Below are 19,768 nucleotides of genomic sequence, written 5' to 3' on the forward strand. Positions count from 1 at the left end.
CTTTGTGTGTTTGTTTTTTTTCTCCTCTTCAAACCTCGGGTTTATTTCAGAACAAAAACTTCAAACATGCATATTCATGAGTACGTCAGTTATACAAAAGTGTCTCCACGTGTGTGGAAGCAGAACTCAGGCATCTGACCTCTGACCTTGACGCAAGTGGTCACGGGTAAAAAGTTTAAAATACATTCAGGTGTTTTGTATTTTGGCTACGGAGATTATATTTATTTACTTTGATAAAAAAAAAAGAAAAAGCTGGGAAGACTCTTTAATGCACCTCTGTTAAAAATGAAATAAAAATAGATAAAGAATAACAACTTAATACTCAGGTTTTCAGACTCCATCATTTATATATCTATATATATATAAATATTTAAAAAACATATTGCAATTTCCATGGAGTTGTGTTTTTTGTGTTCTTTTCATTTGCAGACGGTCCCTCAGTGTTCAATGCATAGAAAACATTTCTTTATGGATTCATGGCGTAGAGACGGGAGATTTTGTCTTTGGGATGCGTTTTTTTTGTGGAAAATCCTCAAATGTAATAAAAAACTGATCTGGTCTATGTCGATTACACTGTTATGAAATATTAATATGAATGAATGAATGAAGCTTCTGTCTGTTACTGTATCAACGTCAAGATGTTTGATTATCGGCTCCACGGACGTCGACGTGTGCGAAGGAAGAAAAACTGAATTCTGCTTTAAATAATACAAAAAAAAGTACACGAGGTAACTCAAAAACAGTTTCCTTGTTTCATTTCAGAGACACGCTGAATCCTAAAGGGCGGGGATTTAATCTGCTGTGAATACTCTGATATGTAAATCCATTCCTGTGATATGTTCACACAGCGACTCGAGCCGCGTGTTCGTATAAAGACAAACAATCTGCGTCTTTTATGCATATTTTTTATTTGTGGTGATTTAAAGCAACACAATGTAGGATTAGGTGTCAGCGTCCCCCTACAGTCAGGAAACAGTATTGCCACGGTAACGAGACAAGATGTCAGAAACAAAGTAACCATGATAAACCTGGACTATGTAACTTATTAATCACTGTGTAAACCTTGTCTAAACAGTAAATAACTAGGACTCCTCGCCTCCCCGCGCAGCAGCTCCCTGACGTCACTTTTGAATCCACAAAACCTCTCGACGTGTCTCGATGTGTCGAGCTCAAATCGCCAACATGGAAGCCAGGATTCCAAATGGCCTTTGGACTTCCTGTTAAGTTGAGGCCATGGTTACTTCTGGTTGACTTTTTTGTTCGTCTTGGTCGATAACATCTTCGCAACAAGTTTCGGGAAATTCGGTGGAACTCAACGCACGCCAAAAGTCATACGTTCTGTGGCGAATGGTCGAAATTCGCCCAGACGCAGAGGGTTGCAACTTCCTGTTGAGTTGAGGCCATGGTTACGGTCATTAATGACCGTAAAACCACGGATAGAATAATAATCTGAGGGATTACAATAGGCTCATCGCACAAATCCGTCCCAGGAGCCGTTTCGACATCATTAGAAGGCAGAAATCCGACATTGTGTTGCTTTAAATGTGTCTAATTTGAAGTCTGAGCCTGGTGATTTGTTTGATTGTTTCATGAAAGCGAAATAATTGTCATCGTTTAACGGTTAAAAATAAGTCGCCGATGATAATGAAGCCCAGATATTTTTCATTTCCTTTTTTCTTTCCTATAAAAATGTGAGATTTTATTTTGATTCAAAACTTAACTTTAAGTTAAAAAAAAAAAAAGAAAGAAAAAGGAAGCAGGAGCTTTTTGTTGGCGTCTGTGCTATGTTCTTCACTCGTGTGACCACTAGATGGCACTGTGAGTCTATCAGAGGCCACTGATCTTGGCACATTGATCTTGGGTTTTTCCTCAGCAGACCCGGGGAAGGATTTCCTCCCCTCCTCTGTGAAATGGTTCATTCTGGCTGTAAGAGAATCCACACAAGAGCTCAGACTGCATTTTGACTCTTGGACCGTGGGGATCTGTGTGGTTGGACCCACTTGACTCCATCACCAGGTTATAACACAGAGGGTTCAGTGACATGCAGAATTCATCCATTTGTAACCAGGGGGAAAACATTTTTTCATTGATTTCTCTGCTTAACGGTGTAAATGCTGCTTCTCCAGTGAAACTTGTCCTTTCTCAACAACTCCGTCTCCTGCAGGTTTACGTCACTCACAGCTTCCTCCTCTCGGCCCCCGTCACACGCTGCTCGTGTGCTCTCTGGAGCCGATGAGCGACAGCTCCTGCTCCACCTCCGTCTCTGGCTCCGCCTCCGACAGCGCGCCGACGTGGGATTCAGAGAGGCTCTGCGACACTGTCCCGATCTGCGTGCCGTCGTCCGTCGTGTCCTCCGGGTCTACTGTCAGTCTCCCGTTGTCCCCCCTGCTGCCATTGCGACAGTTACTGTTGCGGTCCACGGCCGCTTTCCCGTGACCTCCCATCAGCAGCGGGGTCACGGCATGCGACGGACACGGCTGCGGGACGAGGAGCGTTTTGCAGCTCTGTCCGGCAGCTTTTGTCCCCGTCTGGTACTGGCACCTGATGTAGCTGGAGAACGCTCTCCGGTAAGTCTTATTGAAGAGGGTGTAGACCAGAGGGTTGACCCCAGACGAGATGTAACCCACCCACACAAAGACATTGAGCAGGTCGTTGAGCAGTGACTCGTTGCAGGAGCCTCTGCACAGCACGAACGTGACGTTTGTGATGAAGAACGGGCACCACATGATGAGGAAGAGGAAGAAGACGATTCCCAGAACCTGAGAGCACAAGACAAAACAAGTGATTCAAGCTCCTGATTTAAACTCATACCCTGATTTAAGATCATACCCTGATTTACGATCATAACCTGATTTACGATCATACCCTGATTTAAGCTCATACCCTGATTTAAGCTCATACCCTGATTTACGATCATACCCTGATTTAAGCTCATACCCTGATTCAAGATCATACCTGATATAAGCTCATACCCTGATTCAAGATCATACCCTGATTTAAGCTCATACCCTGATTTAAGATCATACCCTGATTTAAGCTCATACTCTGATTTACGATCATGCGATGGACTGGCGAACTGTCCACGGTGTACCCCGCCTATCGCCCGATGTAGCTGAGATTGGCACAGCACCCCCCGCGACCCTCTGGTGGAGGATAAAGCGGTTAGATGATGACTGATGACCCTGATTTAAGCTCATACCCTGATTTACGATCATACCCTGATTTAAGCTCATACCCTGACTTAAGCTCATACCCTGATTTACGATCATACCCTGATTTAAGCTCATACCCTGATTTAAGCTCAAACAACATGACGAGTAAAACCACTGCAGACTCAGTTCTTCATGTAAACCTCATCCACTCTGCCCCGTCTCACCTTGGACGCTCGCCTCTCGTTCTTTATGGCCTGCATCATCCCCCGTCGCCCGTGGCAACCCGCCGTGTCACTTCGCCCCGGCCCCGTGGCTGGTGAGCTGAGCTGAGACGCCGCCTCAGAGCTGGGAATGATGCTTATGCTGTCTGACGTGGAGGCGCTGAGCAACATGCTCGGCTCCACCCCTTTCAGACAGCTCAGGGTGTTTCGTCTGCTCTGAGGGGGCGGAGGCTTCAACTCTGTGGGAGGAGCAAGAGTGGTGTTCACCACCAATATTACTACAACTGACTATTACGGGGTTTGAAAAAAGGCCATTACTGACACAAGTAATCTAGTATAAATAAAACAAGTAAACTAGTATAACTCATACAAGAAAAATAGTATAACTGACACAAGTAAACATAACAAGTATTACTCACAAAGTAAACTAGTATTAATGACACAAGTAAACTCGTATTAATGACACAAGTAAACTCGTATTAATGACAGTTAAACATAGTAAACATAACTAGTATAACTCACACAAGTAATCTAGTATGCAATACACAATTAAAATAGCATTAATGACACAAGTAAACTAGTATAAATAAAACTAAAATAAATAAATAACATAACATAACTAGTATAACTCACACAAGTAAACATAACTACTATAACGCACACAAGTAAACTAGTATAACCACACATGTAAACTAGTATAAATGACACAAGTAAACATAACTAGTATAAATGACACAAGTAAACATAACTAGTATAACTCACACAAGTTAACCAGTATAACTCACACAAGTAAAAATAACTAGTATAACTCACACGCGTAAACATAACTAGTATAAATGACACAAGTAAACATACTTAACTAGTATAACTCACACGCGTAAACATAATTAGTATAACTCACACGCGTAAACTAGTATAACTCACACAAGTAAACTAGTATAACTCACTTTTGTAAGTCGCTTTGGATAAAAGCGTCTGCTAAATGACATGTAATGTAATGTAACTCACACGCGTAAACATAATTAGTATAACTCACAACTAGTATCAAAGACACAAGTAAACTAGTGTTGTTGTAGATGATTGGCTGTAAATTCACAGTCAGAGTGTGTGTTTACCTTGTGAGTCTGGTGTGTTGATCTGAGGAAGGTGGAAGGTGCTGGATGGAGGCTGCAACGTGTTTGTCATTACTGGTGTGTGCAAAGGCTGCTGGGAGGAAGACTTTGCCTCATACAGGAAGACAGTGGCCTGCCTCTGGAGCACCTGCAGAGTTAATGATGAAGAAGAAGAAGAAGAAGAAGATGGAGATGAGTTTTAAGTTTTTGAGTTTGTGAGTGGTAAGTAAGAAGATAAGTGCACCTGTATGGTGAGGCAGTACGTCACCACCATTATGACCAGTGGGATGAAGAAGGCCACAAAGGAGCCAATCAGCATAAAGCGTTCCTCATTGAGGACACAGCTGCCGTTGACGAAGACCTTGTCCTCATTGTGGAGGCCGATGACAGGGATTGGCATGGAGACACCTGGAGTCAACAACAGAGGACGGGACAATCTTTTACCATTAATGTATATATGTGAAACAGTGTGTGTGTATATATACATATACATGTACATATATATATATATATATATATATATATATATATATATATATATATATTTATATTTATACATATACTGTACATATATATATATGAGTATGTGTACATGGGTTAGGGTTAGGGTTACATATATATACCATATGTATACATATATGTATATATATATATATATATATATATGTGTGTGTATATACATATATATAGCGACAAGGACATTTGAGGGTTTCTCGTTAATGTATTGTCACAATGTGATCAGCTGTTCTGCCCCTCCCCAGAAGTAAGTATCGCTCACACAAGTAAACTAGTACTGAAGACACAAGTAAACTAGCATAAATGACTGACACAAGTAAACTTGTATCAATGACACAAGTAAACTTGTATCAATGGCTGACACAAGTAAACTAGTTATCAATGACACAAGTAAACTAGTATTAAAGACACAAAAGTCTGCGACGGTGTAATTGACTTAAGATCAAAGCTCGTCATTTCCTCCTGCACAGCTGCTGACCGAGCCGCCATTACAAGCTAAATCCGGACCTAATGATCAACAACACACACACACACACACACACACACACAAGAAGAGAGAGAGAGATCAAAGGCAGATGAATTCAACTGCAAGAAATGTAAACATTCCACCTGAATGTTTGAGAATCCGTGAATGAATGAATGAATGAATGATGTAGAGGAGACATTGTGTCTATCTTGAAGCCAACTTTCAACAGTCGGGAGTGAACTCAGTAAAGAACGCTTCAGGGTTCTGTTCCACATCCTGCGCTCTCACCTATAGATATGGTCCAAACGGCGGCGATCTTCATCATGGCTTTGGTTCTGGAGTTGAAGCGGCTGTGCTCGATGGGGTTGCGTATGGCAACGTATCGGTCCAGGGAGATGGCGCAGAGGTGCATGATGGAGGCGGTGGAGAACAGGACATCCAGGTAGATCCAGATCGGACACAGACAACTGGGCAGAGGCCAGGCGTAATCTGCATGGACACAGAGAGAGAGAGAGAGAGAGGGAGAGGGAGAGGGAGAGGGAGGGGCGGGTTTACAGATTTAAATACAGCCGTACAGACATTTGACTGAACTTTAATCCACTCTTTTACATCAAAGCTCAAGGCAAAGGGAATAAATTCCCTCAAATAAAAAGGAAGGGAAGAAATGATGCGTCCATAAATGTGAAATCTCCAGTTTGAGCACCGGCAACACGACACGAGGACGGGATTAGTTTGTGTTCCTGTAGATTACGACATGGCGGCGATGTGATGTATCCGTGTTTGCTGGATAAATAACACTCAAACAAGGACGTCGTGGATCAACAAATGACTTTCACCATCAGTGATGGATACTGATTATTGTTCATGTTGATGTGGAACTCATTAATGTTTCCAATATTCTAAATGACTTTGCCCTAAACCTACATTCACCCATTCATACAGAAACATGCATGCATGCTATATCTATAACTCTACAGATCATCCATAACTCTACAGATCATCTATAACTCTACAGATCATATATAACTCTACAGATCATATATAACTCTACAGATCATCCATAACTCTACAGATCATCTATAACTCTCATCAGATCATCTATAACTCAGCAGATCATCTATAACTCAGCAGATCATCTATGACTCTACAGGTCATCTATGACTCTACAGATCATCTATAACTCTACATTTCATCTATAACTCTACAGATCATATATAACTCTACAGATCATCTATAACTCTACAGATCATCTATAACTCTACATCTATAACTCTACAGATCATCCATAACAGATCATCTATAACTCTACAGATCATATATAACTCTACAGGTCATCTATAACTCTACAGATCATCCATAACTCTGCAGATCATCTATAACTTTACAGATCATCTATAACTCTACAGATCATCTATAACTCAGCAGATCATCTATAACTCAGCAGATCATCTATGACTCTACAGGTCATCTATAACTCTGCAGATCGTCTATAACTCTACAGATCATATATAACTCTACAGATCATCTATAACTCTACAGATCATCTATAACTGCAGAAAATCATATTAACTGAGTTCACTTTTTTCATGCCGACAATGACTGTAGGAAATGTAGATTTCCTTTGGATGCAGAGACTTGGCAGAACTGTAAGAGGAACACAACCTCTTATTTATTTAAATGTGTTAACACAACATTGAAAAATTATCTCAACATGAAGCCCACAATGTAACAACCCACCATCCTATTAAGCTAACGTGGGCGTCCGTGCAGATTCCTGGCATGATATCGTAAAAGCAACAACAGCAGCTGATAAATGGTGTGATACTGCAATTATAAAGTTGGCATCCGCCGGTTTTCGAGGCAGTCACGAAATACGAGAGCGCAAACGTCCCGGGGAAGCAACAATTCTTCCCAGTAATAAACGTGAAAGCAAAAGAAAGGATGGCGCATGTGACCGTGAGCTGGCAGCGACCGGGGAGTGGGTGGACGTTCAAGATCCGAAGATATTTGCAGTGAGCATTCTTTAAATATTGGCCGAGGATTAAAGGGAAACGTCTGTTTCAATTAGCAGATAAGACGCTGCGCAGCATCATTATGTAACATGAGAACAAACGGTGACTGTCATCACTTTGTGGATTTCGATAAAAACTAACCTGACAAACTGTGTATGTCCACACAACACAACTTAGTGGTAAAACACATGAAGTTTGATACAATTAAAGGGTCCGTTTTTAAACAGTGTGTGGCTGATGATAACTATTAAACCAGGAAAAAGTAGTCATGATAGCAGTCTTGTATAAAGTACTTGAAAGCGATACTTGAGCAAAAGTATCTTACCGGAAAACGACTTTGGTAGAAGTTAAAGAGCTGAGCGGCTAAAAACAACTAGCGACAACAAACAGGCATTATGTCACCACCTCTTATTCTGTAGTAACGAGTAAACAAGGGAAATGTAGCGGAGTAAAAGTAAAAGTTGCCAGAAATATAAATAACAAAGTAAAGTACAGATATGTGAAAATTCTACTTGATGTATTTGTACTTTACATTCCATTGACTTCCTGTTAAGTTTAGGCCACGGTACCAGTCGACTTGTTTTGTCCGTCTTGGTCCGTAACACCTTCCCACCAAGCTTCGGCAAAACTAACCCAAATGGGAGAGTCACTGAGACAGAGCGCCCCGGAGAGACGTGGGCGCCATATCTGAGACAATGACTCCAAACTGGGCGTGGCTTACTCTGATTCGCTGACATGTCTTCGCTGTGTTCTTCACTTCGACAATAAACCCTTTCACTGTCTAGAAGTTTCCTCTCATATCTCAAAATACGAACACGACACTATCCACGTAACGTCCGCGTGAACTACCGAGCGCTCGGCGACGTTCTGTGTCCGCGCGACTCACCGTAGAGGATGTTGATCAGGGAGATCGGCATCACCAGGATGCCGACGAGCATGTCCGCCACGGCCAGCGACCTCAGAAAGAAGTTAGTGGCATTTTGGAGTTTTTTTTCCAGCGACACCGCCAGGATGACAAGGATGTTGCCGCCGATCGTCAGCGCAATGATGATGAGGATGAGCAGCGCCGGCCAGTTTTTCTCTTTGATCACTTCTCTGATGACAGACTCTTGGGTGAAATTCTCCACACCTGCGCTCATGACCGCCGCCGCCGCTCCACCACCTCCGACGCTCCCCCACGGCAGGGTTTGGTTGAGGTCCAGGGGGCTGTTGCTTGGCCAAGACATCTGGCCGCCAGCCTCCAGGGAGGAGGAGGAGGTGGTGGTGCTGGAGCTGAACCCGCCCAGAAGGGATCTCACTGGCCCTCTCATCCCAAAAACCACACCGGAGCTGAATCCTCCGGTTTTACTTGCACCAGCGATGGTTTAAGTGTTAGAAAAGGGAAGGACAACAAACAGGGAACAAATGACCTGCAGTTGAATTCTACTAAAGTACCATTTCTTGCCAGTCGTCAGTTAATTGGACACACAAGTTCTTCAGGTTCCCGATGAGACAAAACATCCCGTGTTGTTTGTTGACGTCTGGTTCCAAAGGCGCTAAGCGTCCCAGATAAAGAGCTGAACATCAACTCCTCCATATCCACCACGGGCGCCCGGTGAATCCATCGGCTCCAATTTAGAGTCAGTATCTGAATTTGTCCTGGAATTTCCCAGGTGACGTTTGTTGGATCCGACGTGTTTGAAAAGGGATTTTTCTCCTCGTCGGGGTCAGAGTTGACGATCACTTTGTTCTGTGGAAAAGATCAGATAATTACTACTGGTTAAAAAAAATAAATAAATCACACTTTCATCATCCTCCCCTTTGTGTCCTGTGTATAATCTGACTTTGATCTTTCCAGCCTCATTATTATTCCAGATGAATTCATGTCCAATAAATGTTCAGAGAATCACCATCGCTGTCATAAGCTATCGTCATTTACACACGGTTGTGTGTCGTCTTGTATTTGTTGTTTTTTCCTGTCATGAAGATAACAAAACCTGGTCCTAATGTGGCAGAACCTCGTTTCTGAGGAACTGAGTTTAGGACTAAGATTGGAATTGAAAAGACTTTGTTTGGTCTGTTTAAATGTGTGCTTGCCGTGTGTGTGTGTGTGCTGCAGTGTGCTGCGGTGCATGCGCCCATGTAAGGCGTAAAAGGCCCGCGGTGCTGGTGTATGCGCTACCGTGTATGTGTGTGCGTTCATGTGTGTGGGGCGTAAAAGGCGTATGGCCCGTCTGTGCTGTGCATGGCTGTGGCTTCGCGGTGTTTGTTAAAGCGTAACGCATCCATCCGCTGTGTGTGTGTGTGGTGTGTGTTGTGTGTGCTGTGTGTGTGTGTGGGGCAGCCAGCAGGCTGTGTGTGTGTGGTGGTGTGTGTGGTGTGTGTGCTGCAGTTGTGTGTTGGGGTGTGCTGGGAAAAAGGCATGTGTGGTGGGCGCGGTGTATGCAAGGTGTGTGTTGTGTGTGCTGGTGTGTGTTGTGTGCTGTGTGTGTGCTGTGGCTGTGTGTGTGTTGTGTGTGCTGTGTGTGTTGTGTGCTGGGTGTGTGTGCGTGCTGTGTGGTGGTGTGTGTGTGGAGTGTAAAAGGGCCAGGTGGTGTGTGTGTGTGGCTGTGTGTAAAAAGGCAAGGTGGTGTAAGTGTTGTGTGGCTATGCTGTGTGTGTATGGGTGTTCAGACTTATTTATGACAACTCAGCTTGTCCTCCATTTAACCCACCACCTCAGACAGCTTAGTGATTTAACACCTCATAAATGTCTTCAAGGAGAGTTGGAAGAATCACTGTGTGTGTGTGTGTGTGTTTATGTTGCGCGCAGTGTGTGTGTGTGTGTGTGTGGTGCAGAGGACATCTTAAGCAGGCTAGGTGCAACAAGATAAAAACCTCTGATATTTCAGAGCGCATTGATGTGCCGGTGAAGGTTTAATAATAAACACAACTGTGTGTGTGTGTGTGTGTGTGTGTGTGTGTGTGTGTGTGTGTGAGAGTTTCACTTATAAAAGCACAATAATAAAATGTCTGCTCTGAATTTCTTCTCTGTTCGGCTTCGCTGAACTATTACGACGCGATCCAACTCTATACTCTATTTCTCTGTGTACGTGTCTTCATGTGTGTTTGTGTGTCACGTGTTCAGGTCAGACCTTCACTCAGTCACTCAGTGAGAGCATTAACGTTGTTCACGGACACTGAAGAGGCTCTGCAGGTGAACCACATAAGTGCTGTGATACCACAACACATCACAGCCAGAGAGAGAGAGAGAGAGAGAGAGAGCATGAAGAGAGAGGAGGAGGAGGAGGAGGATGGAGAGACAGAGGTGGAAGGTTACATGGAGAAAAGCTTTGACAGATAAAGAGATTGCGATAGACAGAGAGAGAGAGAGAGAGAGAGAGATTAAAGGGAATTTAACTTTTGTCTTCTTCTCCTTTTTTCCCCCCACCGTCTGATTTAATCCTCATAACGACACACAGTCACATAATCTGTGTAAAGAAAGAAAGAAAGACTTTACTCACCTTTTCAGTGACTCATCCATGGTCTCATGCTCTCGTTCTCTCGCTCCTCCCTCTCTCTCTCTCCACACCTCCAGAGCGAGGGATCAGCGTCGTCCATCTGCCTGAAGAGAGACGAGGGAAAGAGAGACGGGGGGGCGGGTCAAAGTGTCAAAGTTGAGTCTGTGTCGAATGATTTAAAAAAATACATTAACGACAAGATACAGTGGTAATCCCGCCCCCATCTGTGTATGTGTGTGTGTGTGTGAGACTTTCCTTCTCTTGAATCCAATTTTCCTTCCTGTTAAATAAACTTTGATCTGTAAGTTACTTTTTTGATAAGATAAAAGTCTGAGTCGACAAATATAGATGCAGAAAAAGAATAAAGAGAATGTTTATAGCCAATTTTAATTTTGAGCAAATCTGTGTCTGCATTTTTGGCTTTATATACAAATGAATTAGGAGTGAGTGAGTGAGTGAGTGAGTGTGTGCATATACAAATGAAGTGAGTGTGTGTATATACAAATGAAGTGAGTGTGTGTATACACAAATGAAGTGAGTGTGTGTATAATCAAGTGAGTGTGTGTATACGCAAATGAAGTGAGTGTGTGTATACGCAAATGAAGTGAGTGTGTGTATATACAAATGAAGTGAGTGTGTGTACCGAATTCGTGCAAAGTCCAGAGTTGGAAACACATTTTCAAAAGTTGTTTTTTTCCAAAAACCTCGTCCATACATATATTGTACCATATTTCAATGGTACATATCTAGTAAAGGCGCAGTCAAATTTCATATATTAATGTCTGCCTGTTCTTGAAATGTTTTTCAACTCCTGAAATTTGTCACTACCGTAACACAGCAACACACTGCAATAAAAACCATTATATTAATCTGTTAATATTGTGTGTCCATACACCCTCTAAAGAATAATTTTAGTAATTTATTATGAAGGGTTTTACAACTAAATCAATTAAAATAATTTTTTTATCAAATTTCAAAGTTTATTTTCTAAGACTCATCAAAATTTAAATGCAATCTTTTTTGTAAAATGAATTACACTGATCATAGAGATCTCAGAGTTCATTAGTTATTACATTGAATGTATATTTAACCAATAGTTATCATAAAATGTTATTTAATGACTCAATTCTTATTTTATTTTACAAAACATTCAGTGTTACGGTAGTGACCGCACTGTTACGGTAGTGACTGCACTGTTTTGCTTGTGACCACAGTATTTTGTTTGCAAGGTTGTATTATATCCCCTCAACCTTATTGCTTAATATTAACTCATAACCTGCCTTTTAATGTGAATTTTACAAACACAAATGTTATGTCTCTGATATGTGAACTTTAGATGTGGGTTGTCTGCAGTCGTGTTGAGAGCTGCCTGTGGGAGCTGCCTAGTGTTTCTCTGAGCATAGAAACAAGATAGTATTTTCTGAGCAACCTGCTTGTCAATGCACGTCTTAATCCATGTTTCTCTTTATAATTGGCAGACTTGTATTTTTTTCTGCAAATTGTGCATGAGTGTGTTATGAAAAAGAAGGGTCTTTCTGATATGCACAGGAACTCTGTGCTTCCATACTTCCTTCTGAGTTTTTGTTCTTGCGGAACAGTTTGACTTCTCTGGCCTCACGCACAATCTATGGCACCGTTTTCTATATTTTTCTTTCTTCCATTCAAGTTTATTTTTCTGTGGTCACGCATTCCAACGTCTCTTATTAGTCTCACTAGAAGTGTGTGGAGTAACAGTCTCACTAGAAGTGCGTGGAAGGTAAGGCGGCATAGGAGAAGGCGTGGCAGAGGGTGTGGGAGGTGGCGTGGAAGTTGTGCACAATCTCTCCATCTCTCTTTGACTTTTCACCAATAGCCTGTGATGTTGCTGTCTTTTTCGCCATGATCTTCTGACCTTCCTTTGCTCCCTGTCAGATAAATCACTGATAGATTTGATCTTTCCGCCTTTCTTTTGTTTCTAGTTTTGTTCTCTTTCCTTCTTTCCTTCTCATATCAAACATTATTTAGCACTCTGAGATTCTTAAGAATGAAATGTGCTTTACAAATCAAATATAATAACAATATTATTATTATTATTATTATTATTATGTTTTAAGAGTATAATGTAATAATAATGATGAAAAATGTCCTTAAATATGTGGAACATTACATGTTGTCACTACCATAATGATTATGTCACAACCGTAACGTTACAATTTGTTACGGTTGTGACTGTTACGGTTGTGACATTTTTAGCTAATTCCTAGCATAACTCAAACATGCTAACAAGTAAATGGCTAGGAACAGATGTTTGAACAGTTGTACACACAACAAAACATAATATTTTGTTTTGAGCCCCCAAAAGTGTATTTACTTGCAGATAATATGTGTACGGTTGTGACAATTATTAATGCAACATGCTGATTTTCAGACTTTGGAGCCCATTTACTTAAAAATTATGAGAGGTAATATCTCACCATGCAGCCATGAGGGACAGGGATGCAGTGTCATTTCTTGGTCAGAAATTCTGGGGTGTGACTAAAACCAGGCTCCACCCATGTGGTAAAACAACTCGTGTTACGGTTGTGACATGAAAGTGTGGGACAGCATTTTTTAAAGCATGTTTTGTAATTTAAAAAAAAACTTCAAAATGAATCTAAATGTTTTACATTCTGTTTAAAAGAAACCAAACATATATTTTAAAATACACCATTGGAAAAAATGACAAAATTCTTTTAAGTATTATTTTCATGGATTGAAATTTAGGGCTTAGAGATTGGGACAACTACTTCCCAATAGAAAGTACCTAGGAAGGTAGCATAAATGATGATTTTGTATATATTTAGCTTAATTACTAAATAGTTACAGTCTTGTGTTTAACTAGATCATAACATAATCTTAGTAAATATTGAAGGTCTGAATTCTTAATTGTTTTGTTAAATAGTTTTTTTATTGTGGGACAGCAATTTGCACGAATTCGGTAGAATGGCCCATATACAAATGAAGTGAGTGTGTGTATAGACAAATGAAGTGAGTGTGTGTATATACAAATGAATTAGGACGTTAATTCAGTCTATTATTCCTCAAACACTTCAGTCGTTATAAGTCGCTGATTCTCCTCTGAAAGCAACGCTATATAAAAATGACTTTATCATTCATCGAGTGAGTGAAGAAGAGTTTATTCATCAAAGTCTGTGACTCCAGAATAAAAGATGAAAAAAAATTGGATTTACATAATACACAGAAATATACGTGAACGCCACTTCAGTCTCAAAAGGTTCACGTTCAAGATGACTTTGTGTTAACAAGAAAAGTAAAAGTGTGTCTTCAAGGATTTAAGTGTGACATGCTAAAGTGAGCGCACACACACACATATAAAGTATACTGTATATACAGTATATATATATATATATATATGTATGTAAAAGAATTACCCTTAATAGTTAGTTTTTTAACTAAACCTAAATTTTGATCTGCCTCCAGATTAAAATGTGTGCCAACCCAACCCCCCACAGTTTGTTTTGGAAGATACTTTATAATAATTATATAATAATTCCATCCTCCTCCTGACAATCAAACCAATCATGAAAATTGAATCATGTGTCATGTTTTATGTAATAATCCAGTGTTGTAAATGTGTGTATGTAATAATCCAGTGTCGTAAATGTAATAATTCAGCGTTGTAAATGCATGTATGTAATAATCCAGTGTTGTAAATGCATGTTCTGTATGTAATAATCCAGTGTTGTAAATGCATGTTCTGTATGTAATAATCCAGTGTTGTAAATGCGTAAATGTAAAAAAACTCATTATTGTTTTTTTTGTCGCCACGCGGTGGACAAACGTGAGCAGCTTTTCGTCATGATTCACTCTCTGTGATCTCGACACGAGTGTGCATGATGTGACGGCGGAGCATAAAACACTAATTATGAAAATGTGGCCGCGCGTGTCCTCGTCAAGGTTAACGCGTCTTTGAGCAAAAGCGCTAAAACTAATGAGATGGAAGACGTGATAAACCCCGCACATATGCTTCAACACTCGCACATAAAAAACACTCTCATAAAGTCACACAGTCGCTCCTCACTAACTTACATTCAACATGACACTAATGACAAAGAAGCTCACAATAAACTTTCCCTCGTGAGTTTCTGCAGCTTTAGATTTTATAACAAAGGCACGTCAAGAACATGTCAGGAATTCTCTCTCTGTATGTGTGTGTGCTCTTTTGTTTAGTATCCACCGACGTCCCCTGATGAAGAGTAGAGTTAAAAACTGCCCACATACACATTTGTGAACATCTACACTCACACACACATGGTTCCACTCATCCTCCTCCCACTCGTTCCACTTTCTTCTCCTCATAAGTCTTCTGTGTGTGTGTGTGTGTGTGTGTGTGTGTGTGTGTGTGTGTGTGTGTGTGTGGAAGTCTGATGTAAAAGGACAGAGTCTCTAAAAACAGTAAATGAACGTCGGAGGACGTGATCATGTGAAGGTTTAATTATCAAACGTTATTTAACAGTGAACATGTCATCAAACAGCGCACCTTTATAATCTATGTAATAATCCAGTGTTGTAAATGTAATAATCCAGTGTTGTAAATGTATGTATGTATGCATGTATGTATGTAATAATCCAGTGTTGTAAATGCATTCATGTAATAATACAGTGTTGTAAATGCATGTATGGAATAATCCAGTGTTGTAAATGCATGTATGTAATAATCCAGTGTTGTAAATGCATGTATGTAATAATCCAGTGTTGTAAATGCATGTATGTAATAATCCAGTGTTGTAAATGTGTAAATGCATGTACGTAATAATCCAGTGTTGTAAATGCATGTGTAATAATCCATTGTTGTAAATGTAATAATCCAGTGTTGTAAATGTATGTATGGAATAATCCAGTGTTGTAAATGCATGTATGTAATAATCCAGTGTTGTAAATGCATGTATGGAATAATCCAGTGTTGTAAATGCATGTATGTAATAATCCAGTGTTGTAAATGCGTGTATGTAATAATCCAGTGTTGTAAAGTGCATTTATGATCAGAGTAGTTTTGGAGTAGTTTTTTTTTCACAAATACAAATGTGAGAATTGCATCATACGTGATACCCAGCACTGGTATCCATGTATACATGTATCCATAATTTAAACATAGAAGACGAAATGGACATAAACCCCCTGAAGGAATTATCTGTCGTCAAACATCAAAATAGTCATTTCTGTTGACATAAAAGTCCAGATCTACATTATTATTATATTTCCCCCAGATTTTCTTTTCACGTTATTCAATTATCTTGCACTTTGTTTGTCCTAAAGCGGAGACACTGACGGACAGAGTGGTTAGACGAGAGGAAATAACAGACAGTAAAAGCAGCGGGGAGATCCTCATCAGCACTAATCGATTCCCGAGGAAACAAGGTTTTTAACGACTTAACTTAAGTGTCTCTGCTTTATGTGATGGAAACGCTACACTGGTCACACGTCGTTACGTCCGTCCTCCTTCACTCTCTGCTTCTGTGTGTATGTATATACACCATCGAACTCCTGTGTGTTACTGTATGTATCATATACGCCATAAATAGCTGGATTTCAGCTTCTGTAACCACTCACTCGTGGTTTCACAGATTAAAAGATTATATATATCAGTAGTGAAACGATTATATTATGTATTTATTCTTTGATTTTTCCTGCTGTAACAGATCTTATCTCAGCGTCAGTGAACAGACTTCAGGAGATTTGATCAAATGTCTGAAGCTCAGTCTTGTCCTTGGACGTTCCTCGTCCTTAGTTTCAAAAATCTAATGAAATAGTTGTGACAATAACTTGTTACATAATTTGCAGTTTGGTTTATATTTCATTGTCACAGAGAACAGACTGTTCAGATCATCATGCATCATTTATGTTTCTACATTCTTTAATCAATTTCTCTCTCACACACACACACACATTCACTTACATTGACACACAGAGACAAAGAGACAGAGAGACAAAGAGAAGATCCTCCAGAGCAGAGGGTGAGGAAGAATCATTTTCTTCTAAAAATGAGCAGTTAGCATCTCGTCTTGTGTCCGTGGCGATGTAACCAAACAACAACAATGTTTGCACTGAGCTCTGAATGTCAACACATGAGTCGGCACTTTTTTCTTTTTTTTTTGTCCAAGCCGCACAAAGAACAAACAAGTGACTTAATTAATGTGAAGAAGACAAAGTCGACGGGAACGACTGAGAACAAGACAAGTAAACAAAGACGGTGCGTGTGTGTGTGTGTGTGACAGAAGGCACAAAAGATGGATGTTTGGAGAGGAAATGCTGCAGGAAGACAACACGTGAGCAGCTGTAACTGTGTGTGTGTGTGTGACCTGGTGAACTCACCCTTGGTGTTAGCAGATTGTGGAGTCTCCAGACTGGTGACGTGTCCAAAATGTTGCTTGTGCTTTTTCAGCTGAAACGGAAACAAAGAATGTCAATTAACAGTGTTTATATTTAGTGTCACACGTGGCTGTGACTCCAGGTCTGCAGGATCCAGATCCAGAGCCGATGCCATTATTATTCTGATTATTAACAACACCTCTGTCCTCGCTGTAAACAAACCTGTGACTCCAGGTCTGCAGGATCCAGATCCAGAGCCAATGCCATTATTATTCTGATTATTAACAACATCTCTGTCCTCGCTGTAAACGAACCCTGACGGGCGTTAGTTCACCTGTGCTCCTGGTGTCTCTGAGGACATTTGTCTACTGTCCATCACAGTAAACACACAGACTGGGTCTCAACAGTCAAGGCTGTGTCTTCTGTTTGTCGTCCACACGTTGTCTCACTAAGTCAGGACCACTCATTCTCAACAGAACATATTATTTCAATCTGAAGAATTTATATTTGAAAGAAGAAGAAGAAACCTCACGTTACATCAAATATTTAACCTCTAACCCTAACCCATAACAAAACTAAAGCTACCTAAAATTCTAAAAGATATTATCACTGATGCATTGACTTTACATTAGATGTGTTTTTTTTGAATGCATCTATTATATTTTTATATGAACTGTAGAGGGCAGTGTTTGACAGACTGCCTGGATGTTTTAGGAGCAGGAGAATTGGTGAGTTGTTTTTGTGTTCCATCAGCAGGCAGCGTCCTAAGGCTAACTCCATGAACCTACAGCATGAAGGGACCTTGTGTGGTTGATATCATCTATTTAAAAAGAGCTACATTTGACAAAGGCCACAGAGAAGCTAGCCACTTTCAAGTTCAGAGCAAACATTTGCAAGTCAACATTTTTTCCATGAAGGACAGATTATCTCAGCTTCACATTCACACAAGGTCTGAAATGGATTTCCAAATAAATGTGAATAATCATCAGATCTCTGCCTGGCTGCAGCGAAGGCTTTGTGTTGTTGATAACGTTAAAGCAGATTCAAAAACGTGTCACAACACAACGCCACATTTTGGCGTTGTGTTTGTGTTTGAGTTATGAAAACAGTTTGATTTTGTTTTCATAACGTCTGAGACTTACGACGGCGTATTACGGCCAAGTATGGGGAAAAAAATCACGGAAGCGGGGGAGGGGGTAATATTTACGAGAAAAAAGTTGCAGATTTATGAGATTTAAAGTGGCAAATCTACCAGAAAAAAGTCACAGATTTATGAGATTAAAAGTGGCCGCCAAGTATGGGGAAAAAAGGGGGGTAATATTCGAGAAAAAAGTTGAGATTTTGGCAAATCTACCAGAAAAAGTCTCTTGAGATTTAAAGTGCTACCAGAAAAATTTAGTTGAAAAAGTCAGATTTATGAGATTAAAAGTGGCAAATCTAAGAAAAAGAGAAATTTGCAAATCTACATTTAAAGTGGGAAAAAGATTTATGAGATTAAAAGTGGCAAATCTACAAGAAAAAAGTCGCAGATTTATGAGATTTAGATTTGCAAATCTCAAAGTAGATTTATGAGATTTAAAGTGGCAACAGAAAAAGTCGTAGATTTATGAGATTTAAAGTGGCAAATCTACGAAAAAAGTTACAGATTTATGAGATTAAAAGTGGCAAATCTACAAGAAAAAGTCGAGATTTATGAGATTTAGATTTGCAAATCTGAAAAAGTCGAGATTTATGAGATTTAAAGTGGCAAATCTACAAGAAAAAAGTCGCAGATTTATGAGATTTAAAGTGGCAAATCGAGAAAAAGCGATTTATGAGATTTAAAGAGGCAAATCTACAAGAAAAAATTTATGAGATTAAAAGTGGCAAATCTACAAGAAAAAGTCGAGATTTATGAGATATAAATTTGCAAATCTACAAGAAAAAAGTCGCAGATTTATGAGATTTAAAGTGGCAAATCTACAAGAAAAAGTCACAGATTTATGAGATTTAAAGTGGAGAAAAATAAGATTTGAGATTAAAGTGGCAAATCAGAAAAAGTCGCAGATTTATGAGATTAAAAGTGGCAAATCTAAGAAAAAAAAAGTTGAGATTTTAAAGTGGCAAATCTACAAGAAAAAGTGCAGATTTAGAGATTTAAGCGGCAAATCTAGAAAAGTCTAGATTTATAAGATTTAAAGAGGCAAATCTACAAGAAAAAAGTTGAGATTTATGAGATTAAAAGTGGCAAATCTACAAGAAAAAAGATTTATGAGATATAAATTTGCAAATCTACAAGAAAAAAGTCGCAGATTTATGAGATTTAAAGTGGCAAATCTACAAGAAAAAAGTTGCAGATTTATGAGATTTAAAGTGCAAATCTACCAGAAAAAGTCGCAATTTATGATTTAAAATCCAAGAAAAGTGCAGATTTATGAGATTTAAAGTGGCAAATCTACAAGAAAAAGTCAGAGATTTATGAG

At 39.8% G+C, this 19,768-nt stretch overlaps 1 protein-coding gene across 3 annotated transcripts in view; it reads right to left on the reverse strand.

Annotated features, from left to right (window-relative positions):
- Positions 1-1,703: 1,703 nt before the first annotated feature.
- Positions 1,704-19,768, reverse strand: part of htr2cl1 (5-hydroxytryptamine (serotonin) receptor 2C, G protein-coupled-like 1) — a 38,839-nt gene continuing 20,774 nt past the window's right edge. Inside the window, exons 2-9 of one of the 3 annotated variants that reach the window (XM_044020197.1) lie at positions 17,310-17,379; positions 10,962-11,062; positions 8,366-9,208; positions 5,756-5,956; positions 4,730-4,893; positions 4,489-4,633; positions 3,377-3,612; positions 1,704-2,759 (exon numbers count right to left, since the gene is read on the reverse strand). In XM_044020197.1, the coding sequence (XP_043876132.1) occupies positions 2,202-2,759; positions 3,377-3,612; positions 4,489-4,633; positions 4,730-4,893; positions 5,756-5,956; positions 8,366-8,789 (1,728 nt within the window). In that variant the 5' untranslated portion in view covers positions 8,790-9,208; positions 10,962-11,062; positions 17,310-17,379 and the 3' untranslated portion in view covers positions 1,704-2,201. Of the gene's footprint in view, positions 2,760-3,376; positions 3,613-4,488; positions 4,634-4,729; positions 4,894-5,755; positions 5,957-8,365; positions 9,209-10,961; positions 11,063-17,309; positions 17,975-19,768 lie in introns of those variants that run through there. The other 2 variants (XM_044020199.1, XM_044020198.1) reach the window with 2 other exon arrangements.

This window comes from Solea senegalensis, linkage group LG3 (genome assembly GCF_019176455.1).
Source record: "Solea senegalensis isolate Sse05_10M linkage group LG3, IFAPA_SoseM_1, whole genome shotgun sequence".
Lineage (NCBI taxonomy): Eukaryota > Metazoa > Chordata > Actinopteri > Pleuronectiformes > Soleidae > Solea > Solea senegalensis.